The 15,985-nt window shown below is 43.5% G+C and overlaps 1 protein-coding gene across 4 annotated transcripts in view; it reads right to left on the minus strand.

Annotated features, from left to right (window-relative positions):
- The window catches only part of DYM (dymeclin), a 206,929-nt gene that overhangs the window by 80,453 nt on the left and 110,491 nt on the right, over window positions 1-15,985 (minus strand). For 3 of the 4 annotated variants that reach the window (XM_027896872.1, XM_027896871.1, XM_027896873.1), the window contains exon 14: window positions 12,605-12,769. The exons of the other annotated variant lie outside the window; for it this stretch is intronic. In XM_027896872.1, coding sequence (XP_027752673.1) covers window positions 12,605-12,769 — 165 coding nt within the window. The remainder of the gene's footprint in view (window positions 1-12,604; window positions 12,770-15,985) is intronic. 4 annotated transcript variants of the gene reach the window in all.

The raw sequence follows: 15,985 nt of genomic DNA on the forward strand, positions 1-15,985 counted from the left end.
CCACTGGACCAAATACAAACTGCATTTCAATAGAATATTCAGAAGAGGGTTAACAAGGCTTTCTAGACACATGCAAATATACTTCTGAATTTCAATTTATCCAGTTGACCAATCCACAGAATCACAGACCATTTAGGTTGGAAAAGCCCTCCAAGACCATCGAGTCCAACCTGTGCCTGGTGCCTCATCCCTACCTTGTCCCTCAGCCTGGAGCACCGAGTGCCATGTCCAGTCATTCCTTGGGCACCTCCAGGGATGGGGATCCACCACCTTCCTGGGCAGTCCCTTCCAGTGCCTTAGAGCCCTTTCCAGTAAGAAATTCCTCCTGATGTCCAATCTGAGCCTCACCTGGCACAGCTTGAGCTTCCTCTCATTCTGTCCCTCATTCCCTGGGAGCAGAGCCTGACACCCACCAGCTCCCCGCTCCTGTCAGGGAGTTGCAGAGCCAGAAGGTCCCCCCTGAGCCTCCTTCTCTCCAGGATGAGCCCCCCCAGCTCCCTCAGCCGCTCCTGCTGCTCCAGCCCATTCCCCAGCTCCGTTCCCTTCCCTGCACACGCTCCAGCCCATCAATGTCTTTCTTCTTGTGAGGGGACCAGAACTGAACACAGGAGCTGAGGGGTCTCAGTAGTGCCCAGCAGAGATCACAGTTACAATCAAACCCATGCATGTGAGTTTTCCCATCCCCACTGGTGTAATCTGGATTAATGCAAGGCCAAAACTATCCTGGGTAACAAAACAATTTGTAGATGTGAACAACTATACAAACAGTATAAAGGCTCTCAAAGATACAATCAAGATAACAGTGGTATTTTCAAATTAAGCCAAGTTGTGACAAACTGATGCAGTTGAGGCTAGATAAATGCACAGGGAGGCGAACAGAAACCTGGCTGAGCACATGGGGTCAGACAGTTCCAGCACAAAGTCCAGCTGGAGCCCAACCACGAGTGGTGCTCCCCATGTGCTGATTCCAAAGGAGGCCACGGAGATAGTGCCAGGGCTGGAGCCCCTCTGCTCTGGAGCCAGGCTGGGAGAGCTGGGGGGGTTCACCTGGAGAAGAGAAGGCTCCAGGGAGACCTGAGAGACCTTCCAGGGCCTAAAGGGGCTCCAGGAGAGCTGGAGAGGGACTGGGGACAAGGGATGGAGAGACGGGATGAGGGGGAGTGGTTTATCAATGCCAGAGGGCAGGGTTAGATGGGATATTGAGAAGGAATGTTGGTCGTGAGGGTGGTGAGGTCCTGCCCCCGGGTTGCCCATAGAAGCTGTGGCTGCCCCTGGATCCCTGGAAGTGTTGAAGGTCAGGTTGGACGAGGCTTGGATCAACCTGGTCTAACGGAAGGTGCCCCTCCCCTTGGTTGAACAAGATGGGCTTTCAAGATCCCCTTCAACCACCCATCATTCTGGGGCCAACGCTTTCTCACATCTCCACTCGTGAGCAGCTGGTGGGGCTGACCGCAGCCAGGGCAAGTTTGCAGGTGATAAAGAGCTGGGAGGAGAAGGGATGCATCAGAGGGAGCAGGACAGGGTGGAAAAACACACCAACAGAAACCTTGTCTAAATCAGATCCTGGATGTCTGCGGTCCGTCGGACACAAAGCAGCTTTGCAACAAAGTACCCAGGGCTCCCAGGGAACACGGAATTGAATGTACTCCATAAATGGACCCCTACAGCAAACACAGCCACGGGCACCACAAGCTGCATTAGGCAAAGCACTGCCAAGCACACCAAAGGCGGGGACCCCTCCGCTCTGCTCAGCACTGGGAAGCTCCCCTGGAGTGCTGGGCTCTCCAGCAGCAGAGACATCCACGCAGTGCAGCCAGTCCAGCAAACCGCCACAGAGGTGGCAGAGAGAAGCTGAGAGACCTCTGATTAGCCCGGGGAAGAAAAGGCTCCAGGGGATCTCTGCATGCACAAATATCTGATGGGAAGGTGCGGAGAGGATGAAGCCAGACTCAGTGGTGCCAGAGAAAAGGCAAGAGGAAGTTAAAATACAGGAAATCGCGTTTAATCATGAGAAAAGAACCACAATTTACTCAGAGAGACTGTGGTGTCACCATCGCAGGAGATATTAAAAATCACCTGGGGAAAATGGCTCTACGTGACCCTGCCCTTGGATATGATAATCTCCGTGGGTGCTTCCCAACCTCAGGCACTTTGGTGACTCCCTGAAATCTCCACGAGCTCAGATCAGTAAACAACAAAATGCAAGGAATGAACACAAAGTCAACTCAGAAATCTGCAGTGCTAAAATTGCACTATAAAGCACTCTAGGAAATACAGAAAACATCCTTCAGGGAGAAATTTCTCATTAGCAAGAGGATGGATCGTTGATTACTTACAAGGATGCAGCAACAGAAAGACCTGATTTTATTTATTAAGTTGGGGTTTTATTTATAATCACCAATTTTTAATTTCTGCTTGGGTGAATGTCACACTAAAGGCAAGGACTTGAATTTTTGGCCTGTGGCAAAAAGGAAAACGATCTCTGTTGAATTCCTGTAAAACTCTTCTGCAAAACTGAGGAGCAGTCACTGAATTTCCACCAGCTGGAAGTCAAAAACCCCATCACATTATTGCTGACAGGTCACTTCCCTCAGAGGTACCTTATTGTGTCTCACCCATAAAACCAGATTTTTCTTGCTCATAAAATATTCTGATAAATAAAATGGAACGTAGGTGAGATGTGATGCTGCGCCTCATGCACCCAAAAGGATTTGAAGTAACCAAGTGCGTGAGGGGGGAACATTAAATGGAAACTTTAAAATCTTGTTTCATTAGTTACATGCACAGAACCAGTTTTCATCCAGGCTGACGCCCCAGAAAACTTTTCCAGCATTCAGAAGAAAAGCCAAACGCTAATCACTGTCCTGGAGGTTACACTGGGGCTGCAGCATTAGTCATCTTTGGAAACCAGTTGTGGTTGTTCTTATTTTCCTCTCCCACTGCTTTTTCTGATCTGTGGCTGGTGCAGTGGGAGCATTCTCATCAATGTTTTCTCATAAATTCAGCTTACAAACACGAAAGAACAAAACCACTTAAGAATAGCTCACAGCTCTCACCCCCTACATCCTGCTGCAGAGTGGGGATCCAAAAACTCCTTACACAACTTAAATCAATCCTTTGGAGGATTGGAATAAAAAGCTGACTAATTTCTCCCCCCCGCTCCTTTTTTCTTTTTTTTTTCCACCTCTGAATTTCTTGGTCAAATGGGCCAAAATGTGAAAAGACACGACAGTTCTTGTAGTTGGATGTTCTCAACAGAAGCTGGAAATGAAAAGAACAGAAGAAATTGTTCTTATAGTGTTATTAATTCTGCAAATCTGGAATGGTTTGGGTCACTTAGATCAGTGTGAATGGATCTGGATGCCCGTTTTCCATTCTTTTAGCAGTTACACCTCCAATAAGCAGGTCAGCAACGTTCCCTGTTCCCTCCATTCAGCTCTTTTCCTCCCCACCCTGTACCAGCCCCATGGGACCCTGAAGCTTGGAGCTCTGCCTCTGTTGTAATGTGCTTGTGACACCTCACTGGTGGCACCTGCCTCTTTGATGGAGAATCCCTAATTTAAATTGAACAGCTGGACAGCTGAGAGACCACCCAGAGCTATTCCAGGAGGAGAACCATGAGGATGACACCCCTAATCACTTATATTGTTAGTCAAATATTAAATAAAGAAGATTTTTTTTTTTTTTTAAAGAAACCCAAACAAACCAACTTTTCCACACTTGTGCCAACCAGAGCTGCAGTTAATCAGGAGAATGGAAACTCTCAGGTATTTTCACTGAGCAGTTCTGCCCCATGGCTCCTGTGCAGAATATCTCTGCAGCAGATATCACAACATCTGTTTTGAGACAGTCTGGGCTTACTGAGAAAAAAAACTTGGATTTTACTATATAAGGTTTATCTCCTGGACTCATCACTTTTAAACTAACATACCAACCCCAGATCAGCAGACCACTCAGACATACATCTTATGCACATCTCACTAATCAAATTACATTTCAAGTGAAAGCCACCTACAAAGTATGTTGTGAGGTTTTCTCTTTCATTTTCAACTGCCCTCTTGACTCTGGGGTTTATTGACTAAAAATTACTGCTGCACTAAAATTCCATATATTTTATGAAGTGGGACACTTTGCATCCATCCAACTGTAAAAGCCTAAACCCTTAAAACTCTTGTCTCTTACATTGACAAAACAAAATCCCTGCTGCTTCTGCTCTTAAGAGGCCTTTACCAAAATTTAAAATTTCATTCATCACCACTGTTCATATTCATGATTTGAATCCCTTAATCACCTACATCTCTGTCTCCAAGAGACACTTGCAAAGGTGTTCGCTCCACTGTTCTTCCAGGGTAGTTGTGAATCATTTGTTTGTCAAGGTTTGCAAAGTTCTCTGAAATGTTTTAGTACTGGAGGCACTGCCCAGTGCCAGGTGGACACCAAGATCACTCTCAAGAGACCCATGTATATGGATTAAACATTTAGTTCTCAACTGATATCAAGACGTAGATACCCCTCACTATTTAGAAGGGGAGAAAACAGCATGTATTTTGAAGCGTCATCCATTCTGCTTGGAGCATCTCAATCAAAATTATCAACTGTGATAATTCTAGCTGCAGTCAGTGCTTTCCACTAGTTCCATCCCAACAAAAGGAGCTCTGAAATCATAGCCACAGTCATGAGAGCTCATGATGAAGAGGGCTTCTGCATAAGCCAAAATGCAGCTTTGGTGAGAACCCGTGCTCTAATTTGACAAATGGGAAGACGTTTTGAATCAGTAACATATGCCTGCTATTCTCTGAGTGAATATTTTTCTATATTTAGACAATAATTACACATTTTACAAAGTTGCCTTCGCAAGTCAAAGTTGGTGCAGAGCTGTTTGGAAAACCTAAACAGGCACCAGTGCCTGACCTGGACGGACAAAGCAAGGGATACCTGCAGGCCCTCCATGCTGCCAGTGACAGTGACTTAAGGAAGCTGCTGGAGGGGTGACATCCTGCCCCTGATGAGGAAAGTCAGCAGATACCGCAGAGGGGCTGCACCTCAGCAAGGCTTTTCAGTCGCAGCAGAACACTGGACTGGTTGAGCATCAATCCTTTCTCCTTCCAGCTACAAACTACATTACATTACACGGCATGCACTACATTCTGCCCCATGTGCATTTTGCTAGTGTTCTCCTGAACTCTTCAGGCAAGCTATAGAATTTTTATCCTTTTCAGTCCCCGAAGAATAGCGTATTTACATACTTATGAAAGAATAAGGCACCCTCTCCAGCGCTGATTAATTGCCAGACATTACGTAGGAACGCAAGCCCCTGGCCTATGAACATCCTGCTACAATGGAAATGTGTGAAAGTAATTTTGTTCCAACTTGATCTCAAGGGAATGTGGGCTCATAAGCATCCAATTAAAAATAATTCTGACCGATCAAGATGTGTTTTAGCCTCGCATGCTCGTGTGGTAGAAGGCATCTAGCTCATGTTCTGTGATGAATTTTTACCAGGGTGGGAGAAATAAAGGTTATCACATAGAAAGAACACCACTCTTGTAGTTTTTCCCTTTCAATTTCGCTTTTTGTGCATGAGAATGTAGGGTTTTGGCAAACCGTGCTGTTTTGTGCTCTTCGGGTCAGATCACCTGGGGAACCTAAGATGACAACACTTGTAATTGGAAAATTCCAAATCAAAATGCAGCCTTTTAAAGGGCTTTTGTTAAGGCAAACAAAACAACAAAATCTTGCACAGCAATCTGCCTCTGACTTCCATTTTTCATGCCAAAAGAAGCCACTTTGATCAGCTCGTCTGACACAAGCCATAGGAATTCCCTCAGCTACTTCCTCCTTCAAGTCCAATAGCTTTGGCTGGACTTGGACATATCTTTTAGGAAAACATCCAATCTCATTTAAAAATTCCAATTTTGGGAAATCCAGAGCCTTTGTTAAACTATTCCAGTGACTCACTCACCATATAAAAAAAAAAAAAAAAAAGATGGACCAATCTCAGCTGGGTTTGCTTCAATTTCCAGATACTGGAGTGCATTATATTTTGCATAGAGTCACAGAATATCCTGAGTTGGAACGGACCCATAGGGATCATCCAGGCCAACTCCTGGCCCTGCCCAGACACCCCAACAATCCCACCCTGTCCCTGAGAGTGTAATCCAAACACTCCTTGAGCTCCAGCAGCCTTGGGGCTGTGACCACTGCCCTGGGGAGCCTGTTCAGTGCCAACCACCCTCTGGGGGAAAGAATCTTTTTCTAATATCCAACCTAAACCTCCCCTGATATATCTTAATAAAAAGAGCCCCTTACTGAAGGATTTACCCTTAAACTTCCAAATAATTTAAGAGCAAACTCATAAAAATGCCAGAGTACTTCTGAGCTCTTTTGAAGCCAACCTGGACCTCTCACCTCATGGCATGACCTACATACATGAAATTCTACCAGCTTTGCAAAAACACACCTTGCTTGCATCAAGCTTGGGCAGTTACATTTTGATATCAGCAATCTCTCCCCTTCACTGATCACCTTCCTCCCTAAAAATTATCCTTGGTACTTTATTTTAAATAGGGCAGGAGTTAATGAACCAAAGCAGTGGGTTTCCACCAGACAGGCACACACTTGATAAGCATCCAATTAAACTGCACTCAAGACCTGCAAGCCAGACAATTCTTCACCCATTGAATACCCACAGCATTGATTTTATATCTCGCTGGTTTGTTGATCATTATGCTGTGCAGTACGAAGATAAATAATCTGTAATAGAATTATTTATAAACAATTCAGCTCTGCCAAGTCACTCAATGCTGAGTGTAAAGTGATCCTTCCATAATAAACCACTCCAATCCTTCAATAAAATTATCAGCAGCTGACTAAAAATCACAATCTAAAAGCCATAAAATATTAAGTTATGTTCATTCAACAGATCTCTAACTACTTTTTTTTTAATTCTATTTATTTTCCCCCAAAGGAAAATCTTGTTCCACATCATCGCAGCAGCCAAAATAAAACCCTCATCTCCTGACCTGTGCTCCCAGCTCAGGAACTCAGAAACTGAGTTTCCATAAAAATTTGCAGGCTGCTCTACAGAAATCTCAGCATATGGGTATTGACAAACCAGCCTGCATCCTTGAAGAGATATCAATGCAGTTTGACTGTCTCTTTTCTTCCCCTTGTCAATTGTCACTTATTCCTACTTCTACTTACTTCTTAAGTGACTTAATTAAATTTTGTCAGCTGTTCTATGGTCTACCTAAGACTGAACTTTAAAATACACTGAAATTAATGACTATTACAACAATTCACAGCATTGGGTTGGCATTGAAAATAAAATGTAATGCTATGAATATCAAACCCAACAGGAAAAAGACCACCTTTGAGTCTTTAGGTTAAGCACCAGTAAATTTACTCATTGTCAAAAAAAACTGCACAATCTCCAACTCTGACATTGAAGGCTGCAGGAATGATGCCATATGTCTCAAAAACATGAAAGATTTCCCATCCAGCCCACAATTATACTCTATGATAATGCAATGATACTGCAATCCCTTACTGGGTACCAATCCTCTTCCCATCAGCCTTCCAGCCTGGCAGGATGCTGAGCAGAGATCACTGAATACTGCTTGTGGGGTCAAGATCGTTTGCCAGACGCCAGTTATGGAGGCAAAGTGCAGAATCTTACCAAAATACCCCACAGAAAAAATGTTTCTAGTCAGCATTGTCAAAAAAGAGAAACAAGTCTGTTCATTCCTTAAAAATGCTTAAATCTACTGAGATTTTCCTTTTATCAGGGAAATAAGTGGGTTTTTTTTTTTAGGGGGGGTGAGGAATATTTTAAACTAATATTTTAAACTAAGTTATCTGCCATTCCAAAAGTAGTTTGCTTTTAGTAACAGATGAAGCGAAGCTGTTTCTTGCCTGTGACAGACCCAGATTCTGCCATTTTCGTTATTCTACTTCTTTTCCTGTCACAGAAGTGGGGCTATTCATAAAACCTCTGACAGGTTAAGCTCACAGTGAAGTAAGGATCAGTATTTTTCCCATCCCTGGAAGTGTTCCAGGGTTGGACAGGGCTTAGAGCAACCTGGTCTAGTGGAAGACGTCCCTGCCCATGGCAGGGGGTGGAACTGGATGAGCCCCAAGGTCCCTTCCAATCCATTTGATGATGATTTGATGACTCTAAGGTAGGCTGATGTACTGACTATTTTACCACTAACTCAGATTTTTATAATGACTGCCTAAAAACTGAATGTAAACAAACACTCAAGATGACCTACAGAACTCAGAAAAAAAAAAGAATTCACATCTGTCAAAAACCAATTGGAAGAATATTAATTGATGTTCATCTCCATTTCCACTAATTCACACAAAAATCATCTAAGGTTCAATAATAAATGTATCTGCCTTACATTTCTCCCAACCTTCCCTTCACAGACTAAAGCCAAAGAAAACATGTCAGATTTGCAAATGTTTCATCTGTTTTTGAGGAGGATACCCTGACACCTTTCCTGTTTGTACTCAAGGACGGGCCAGTAACCCACACCAGGTCAAAGGACTGGGATCCAGGCCCTCCCTATGCCCCAGCAAAGCTCACACTCCAAGGAAAAAGGAGTTGGCAGCTGGATAATGAGTTCAAGTTGGCTTTAAGCAGCACTTCAGCATCACGTTGCAGCACCAGAACCATTCCTAGCAATTAGCAGTATTTCTCAGAGCTAACCTCCAAGGCCCTGATCCCGCAAAAGCTGCACATTCTTAAATTAGTGTAATTGCATAATTCCCTTGACTCTGATGGCACTGGAGGAGGATGGCTGCAAAGATTATCCTCTGTACACTTGAGACAAGATGCCAGAACATTTCTGAAAGGGAGCATTAAAATCTTATTAGATACATTTTGCTGCTTAAACAAACCTAGCATTAAGTAATAAAAGATATGCAAAATAGGTAAACCGTGTGCCAATTTGACATTGTATTTGTTGGTCTTTTTTCTCTGGGGAAAAAAAAAGAAACTTAATTCAAATTAGTCCATAATAATTTTTACCTCTACTACTTTAAGAACATGTTTACTCAATTTACAAGGCTCAGCAAAACCATATTTCCTGCTTTCACACACAATGTCAAGCTCGCTATGAAAATAAAACTGTCCTTAATTTGTTCAGCATCCCAGAACTAATCATTTCTTGTTAGCTGCCTCTCTACTAGTACATGCACTAAGACAGTTCATCCTCAAAAGCAATTTTCCTGAGCTTGACTGGAAGCCAAAGAGGTTTAAAACAGAAAAAGAGAACACACACGAGCATTAAAAAAATCACACGATGAACATGCAATGCAAAAGGAAACCACAACGGTAAGAGAGGGAAAATGTATTTCACATGACCAGGCACAGTTATTGCAATAATCAATATATAGCACAGCCACAGCAAAATTATTACACAATAGAAACGACAGATTACAATCCCAGGCTCAGTATTTATGCAACCCTATGCAGTGCATAATAGAGCAGGTATTGTATCTCCTATGATTTTAGAATTTGGAAAGGAAACCAAAGCGACACTGGCACTAAATTCCATTTAAAGCTGCCTGGAGAATTGGTGTTGCGGGCCTATTCCCCGTGGGATAGCAAAACACATACTGTTTTCCTTTCCCTGTCCTCCACTTTACCCAGTGTTAGCTGTTCAGGAAGTGTGGGATGTGGTGTGCCCATGGATGTGACACATCCCCACCAGTATCTTACACACATCCATGGAAGCTGGAAAAACTTAGAATAACAGAGTGGTTTAGGCTGGAGGGGCCTTAAAGCTCACCCAGTCCAACCCCCTGCCATGGGCAGGGACAGCTTCCACTAGAACAGGCTGCTTCAAACCCCGTCCAACCTGGCCCTGGACACTTCCAGGGATCCAGGGGCAGCCACAGCTGCTCTGGGAAACCTGTGCCAGGGCCTCACCAGCCTCACAGCCAGCAATTCCTTCCCAATATCCCATCTAACCCTGTTCTCTGGCAGTGGGAAGCCATTCCCTGTGTCCTGTCCCTCCATCCCTTGTCCCCAGTCCCTCTCCAGCTCTCCTGGAGCCCCTTTAGGCCCTGCCAGGGGCTCTCAGGTCTCCCTGGAGCCTTCTCTTCTCCAGGTGAACCCTCCCAGCTCTCCCAGCCTGGCTCCAGAGCAGAGGGGCTCCAGCCCTGGCAGCATCTCCGTGGCCTCCTCTGGGCTCTCTGCAGCAGCTCCACGTCCCTGTGCTGTTGTTCCCAGGGCTGGAGGCAGCTCTGCAGGGGGGGTCTCACCTGGGGGGGCAGAGAGGCAGAATCCCCCTTTCCCCTGCTGCCCACGTTGCTTTTATATACATTTCATTCAAAGATGAATATATTTGAACAAAAAATGTTTCAAAATAGTAATAAACCCCTTGATTCTATGGGATGTACAAAGACAGGCAACACCATCTGTGGGTATCAGTCAATTATCCTCTGCCTTTACCAATTTCTAAATTCCATCTCTTCTCTAACCAGGCTGCTCAGTATGTACAGAAGAGGTGCACAGATTCATACAAAAAACTTCTGACAACTCAATTATGCTGCTGTATTTGATGCTGCTTACAGACCCAGGCAGGGTATGTATTCCTGAGAATACATTTTTCTAATCATGCAGTACCAGAACAACAGAGATTCAGCCATCAAAAACTGCTACCTCTCTATTTCCCCAGCAGCAATTTCTATTCCAAATCCTCTGTTCTCCTCCTGCCTCAGAGAAGGACAACCTGCAGTGAAAATCTAAGATTTTACAATCTCCCAGACTGACGTATTCTAATGTACCTCAACTGATGCCTAAGTCCCCTTTCAGAAAGTGATACCAGTAAACTATTTCTCCATCAGTTTCCATACAGGGAATAACAAGATGAACTTGTCACTCTAAAAACTAAACACAACCTTGCTACATGAGAATGCATACAGTGCTGTCAGTTCTTACTTTCACACATAAAACACCCGGAAGATGCAAAATCCATGGAAGAGCACTTACGTCTCCCAAGGACAATTCCGTCATCTTAACCTTGTAGTGTTGCCGCTGCACAGAATTACCAAAATTTCATGGAAACAAGCCTAGAGAATCACTCTATTTCTGTTATGTTTTCAGGACACTGTTCCTATGTGCAAAGCAGTACATCCTAAAAGAGATTTTGCTGCGGATTCCCCTCGTTATTAGTATTCATTTTTTAAACAAGCCTTTGAAATCTTAGGCTTTTGGTTACTTTAATACCATATTCCTGTTCCAAATTAATCCGGAGAATGCCCCTGGGACAGCTAGATTTTCATCTCCTGTTGAGATCCTTCAGTGTTAACTCTCCATCATCATGTACTACTATAAAACTTTTTCTTCTGTACAAAAAGAGCTATTTCAGCCTGCATGCCGTATTTTTCTTCCCTTGACAATCAAGATGGTTTTACTTATGTTTACTGTGTGGTCTCTCGCTATTGTACGCTGGCTTAGCTGGGAAGCTGCATTTCCACCCTGGATGCTTTCCATGTTCTGATCAATTTTGTCACGCAATTTTTTCCTTGTTTTTCGTCAAGCTTCTAGGATCTTGGTTAACATATTCAATTATCCGCAGCATCAACAGCGAAATAGTAAAACTTAAATTTTTACTTGGAGTAAACAGCTTAGAGAAATCCTTTGGTATTTTAAGTAGAACTTATTTTTAAACTCACCCTCTTTACCATTTCTTCACAGTTATTGTAGAACACCTATAATTCTACACCATGAACAAGGATTATATAGTGTCATTTTGAGCTGATGGATTCTCATCATTCTTATTCTGTACAATCAAAACTGATCAGCCATATCAAAAAAGACAGATCTTTCTTAATTGTCGGTGTCTTCCCCCAAATACCAAGTGACAGAACAAGAAGAAATGCACACAAGTTGTGCCAGGGGAGGTTTAAGTTCTATACTGGGAAAAATTTCTTCACTGTAAGTGTTGTCCATCCCAGGCACAGCTGCCCAGGGCAGTGGTGGAGTCCCCATCCCTGGAGGGACTGATAAAACCGTGTGGATGTGGCACTTGGGTCATGGGCTAGCGCTGGGGGATGGTTGGACTGGATGATCTTGGAAGGCTTCTCCAACATAAATGATCCCATGATTAACTGTCATGAAAATTTACTGAACTTGAGGGAAAAGTTCTATGATTTTCATTCTTGAAAAGCAATTTATATAGACAATATTACCAAAACAATGGGTGTCAAGGAAGTATTAGACACTTGCATGTAAGACAACTTACATGTCTGCACTAATTCCAAACAAGCTACGCAACTGTATGAAAGGTTTGTGAATTACAGCTCATGATTCTTACGCCATAGCTTCGGAAAAGGATTAAAATACTTCAACACAAAAGGCATTTACAACTTCCAAAGGCCAGAGAATTTGTATTCTGAAGTTAAAAGGACAAAATCAAACCATTATTAGACTCCCATTTCTACCACAATTTTTAGGATACACGTCAAGGATGCCACCAAGACACAAACCATCCCCTTAGAAATTAAAGGTATTCATCAGTTAACTGAAAACATGCACAGATCAGGCACAGAGCATGCAGCATGCAGTAAATGGAGAGCAGAGGTTAATAACCTGGAAGCATAGGATCTGAGAATGTGAGAACAAGTTAAAGACAAGAGTTCCTCTCCATTGTCACTGAGGGTCGAGAAGCAATGCTGCAGCGTAGAGCAGTGGGAGTGGGGGAAATACAGTTTGTCCAAGACATACACATATCTCCGCAAGTGGCGGCAGGTATAACTGAAAGACAAGGGCAGAGGGAGACAAAACAGAAAAAAGAGGTATTTTCCTTTAAGAAAGCCAAGTCATGGTTTAACATCCTTGGTTTTTGTGCCAAGAGTCAGTGGAAGATGCCAGGAAAGCAATGGGGCGGTTTGACACAAAACAACGGTTTCAAGAGACAGAGGGATCCGTTCGCCTGTGCCCACACGCTGGTTCCGTCACTACTGCAAAGGGAACCTTTATCAGGTCTCAGGCATTAGATAGACAAGAATTTGGGCTTTTTTGGGGGTGTGTCCCCCCCCTTTTTTTTTTTTTTTTTCAGAACCAATATCGTCTTAAGAAAAGTCTTATGCCTCTCTCAACCTGCCCTAAAATTGTAGGTGCACAGGACCGGCCCTGGTTTACAAAGTTTATTTTAAAAAAAAATCTTGAGAGTATTCACAATATTATTTTCCTGAAAACTGACACCTGACTTAAGGAAGAAAGTTCCCACAGAATTATTGATCGATGTGAACTGGCCTTGCAGCCTGAGATTCCAGTGGTAGAGCTCCAATGTTTAATTCTAATTCCTCAAACATGGTGCTTTATCATAACCGAGTTACACAATGAAGACCTGGTCAGCTTTTCCACGAAAAACTACAATCAATTCCATGAAGTAACTATAGAGCAAGCAACAAAACATTTAATTTTCATATTGAGCAACTCTGAATCCTCTTGAATAACAGATATATAGCCTATGCCTGTGCACAGGATATCGTCCCACTCATCATGGAAAGGAAAACAAATTCATTAGAGCAGTTCACCTGCAACAAACTGCATCACTGGTAAACTCTGAAGCACATACAAAATAAAACCTCGACCACCTTTTGTTACAGGGTTTGTACAGAAAATGCTACACTGCATAATGGTGCTCAGCCCAGGCTGTGGCAAGTGTGATGATGTGGCTCAGTGATCTTAAAGCTGGACTTGGTAATCCTGGAAGTCTTTTCCAAGCTAAATGATCCCACAATTCTAAGTCCTCCAGCAAGCCTTAACTAGCCCAATATATCGTGAGATAAAAAAGTCAGTTCATGACGGTCCTACCAGGCTATCCCCACTGGAACCTGGTATCTCTCCAGGAGAAACATACCCCTGGAGTGCTAAAATGGAAAAGCCTCCAGTGAAGATTTACAAAATTAGGTCTCCTTTGCTGACTTTGGCAAGAATCAACAAACACATGAACTCCAGGCTACAACATCCCCTCCAAATCAAAAAAAACCATCATGTCATGGCTTCATGGGTGAAAACTTGGCCAGGGGTTTTGTACCCAACCACCTGCATTTCGTGGGCTCGTATCTCTCTCTACAATCCCTGTTGGACATAGTCAAGCGTGGCTAAAGCCCTGTTTCTAGAGACAAAATTATTTGTGCACCTTGGGCAAAGAACAGGACAGAAGAGAGTGCCACCAGCAGCTGATCCCTGGGTATAACCAGCAGGGCTCTAAGCCCAAGACTTTATCAAACCCAACATCTCCCATTGCTTTGCTTTAAACAACATTCACAACTGGGTTAAATCAGTCACCTACCTTTGCTCTGGAAGTTGAGAAACACACAATCCCTTTCGGCACTTCATTTGCAGATATAATAATTTTCAGGAGAGGAAGTAGCTGCAAGGAAGCAATTTCCTAAGCTTTCATGCCTTTTTTTCTTCCTGACCACAGAACATTTTGAGCAACACAGGCTATTCTCTTCACTCCACAGGCCAAGGATGGAGAAGATAAAGAATTTACAGGATCCCAATACTGAGGAAAACCCTCAACCCACAGGCCTGCCCTTCCAGCTACGCACAGAAGCCACAGGGCTTTTTTCCTAAACCAGATTAAAGACTATATTTTAGAATGATGACATTTAGAAGATTTAAATGGTCCACTGTTCCCATTTAGTGTACTTAACCAGCCTTGTTACCAGAACACTGTACCTTATGTCAAGCCTCTATAGGTCTCAGTCCAGTCATTCAATCTGGTTAGATTAGTGAAAAAATTGAAAGGACCTTCTACTGTAGAATCACAAAATGCTTTGGCTTGGAAGGGATCTGCTTCCAACACCCTGCCATGGGCAGGGACAACTTCCACTAGACCATGATGCTCCAAGCCCCGTCCAACCCAGCCTTGGACACTTCCAGGGATCCAGGAGCAGCCACAGCTTCTCTGCCCAACCTGTGCCAGGGCCACCACCCTCACAGACAACAATTCCTTCCCAATATCCCATCCATCCCTGCCCTCTGGCACTGGGAAGCCATTCCCTGTGTCCTGTCCCTCCATGCCTTGTCCCAAATCCCTCTCCAGCTCTCCTGGAGCCCCTTTAGGCCCTGCAAGGGGCTCTCAGGTCTCCCTGGAGCCTTCTCTTCTCCAGGTGAACTCCCCCAGCTCTCCCAGCCTGGCTCCACAAGGGAAGTGATATCCCTTATCTTTGACTCGTGCCAACATTCTCCAGAGACAGGAACAACGAGACACCACGACCATCACCTTTAGGCTAAACTGACCAACTGGATGAGACCACAGCATGTGCTATGAAGAGGAGAAATTTATTAGGCTGTTCCTATTTTCAAAGCTGAACTTGTTTACTGAAAAGTCTGATTTTAAACCCATACCAAGAGCAATGCAAACCCACAAACCCGTGGGTTTTTACCAGTCCCTTTGACCAGCAGAGCTTGCATCACATTGAAGATTAAGCATCTCCATTATTAAATCCTCCAAGGTAAACCTGAACAAAATCAAGGCTTAATTCCTTTAAGAGCCTGTACATTAAGAAAAGCTGACACTGAATTTTCACTGACTAATCATGAGTTTGAAACCAGTTTACTTGATCCACCAGAAATCAGATTTCCATCTACAGCTATATGTTACTGACATTTTTGTTCTCTTTATGTTCTGTGGGGCACATTTCTTTCACTTCGCAGCAAAAGGCAACCTTCAAATAAAGTACAGTGCTGAGAGAATTTGAGAAAGCACTACTCCGGAAAATAAAGGCCATTTTATTTGATTTATGGGGTGTCTGTGCACGTGTATTGCTCATGTATTATGTTTACTTGGAGGACAAAACTGTAGCTTACACTGTACTAAAGTCCCACTCCAAAAGTCTGTAATCCCCTCTTATAAAGAGCCATCTGATCAACGTTTTGAATTCTGATAACACAGCAGGAAAGTGCCAACTTCTAATAGGTAAAAAATAAATTGTCCTATTACATAATTATATG

Source organism: Empidonax traillii, unplaced genomic scaffold, assembly GCF_003031625.1.
Source record: "Empidonax traillii isolate 1590-97213 ecotype Southwest subspecies unplaced genomic scaffold, ASM303162v1 scaffold519:size850040, whole genome shotgun sequence".
Lineage (NCBI taxonomy): Eukaryota > Metazoa > Chordata > Aves > Passeriformes > Tyrannidae > Empidonax > Empidonax traillii.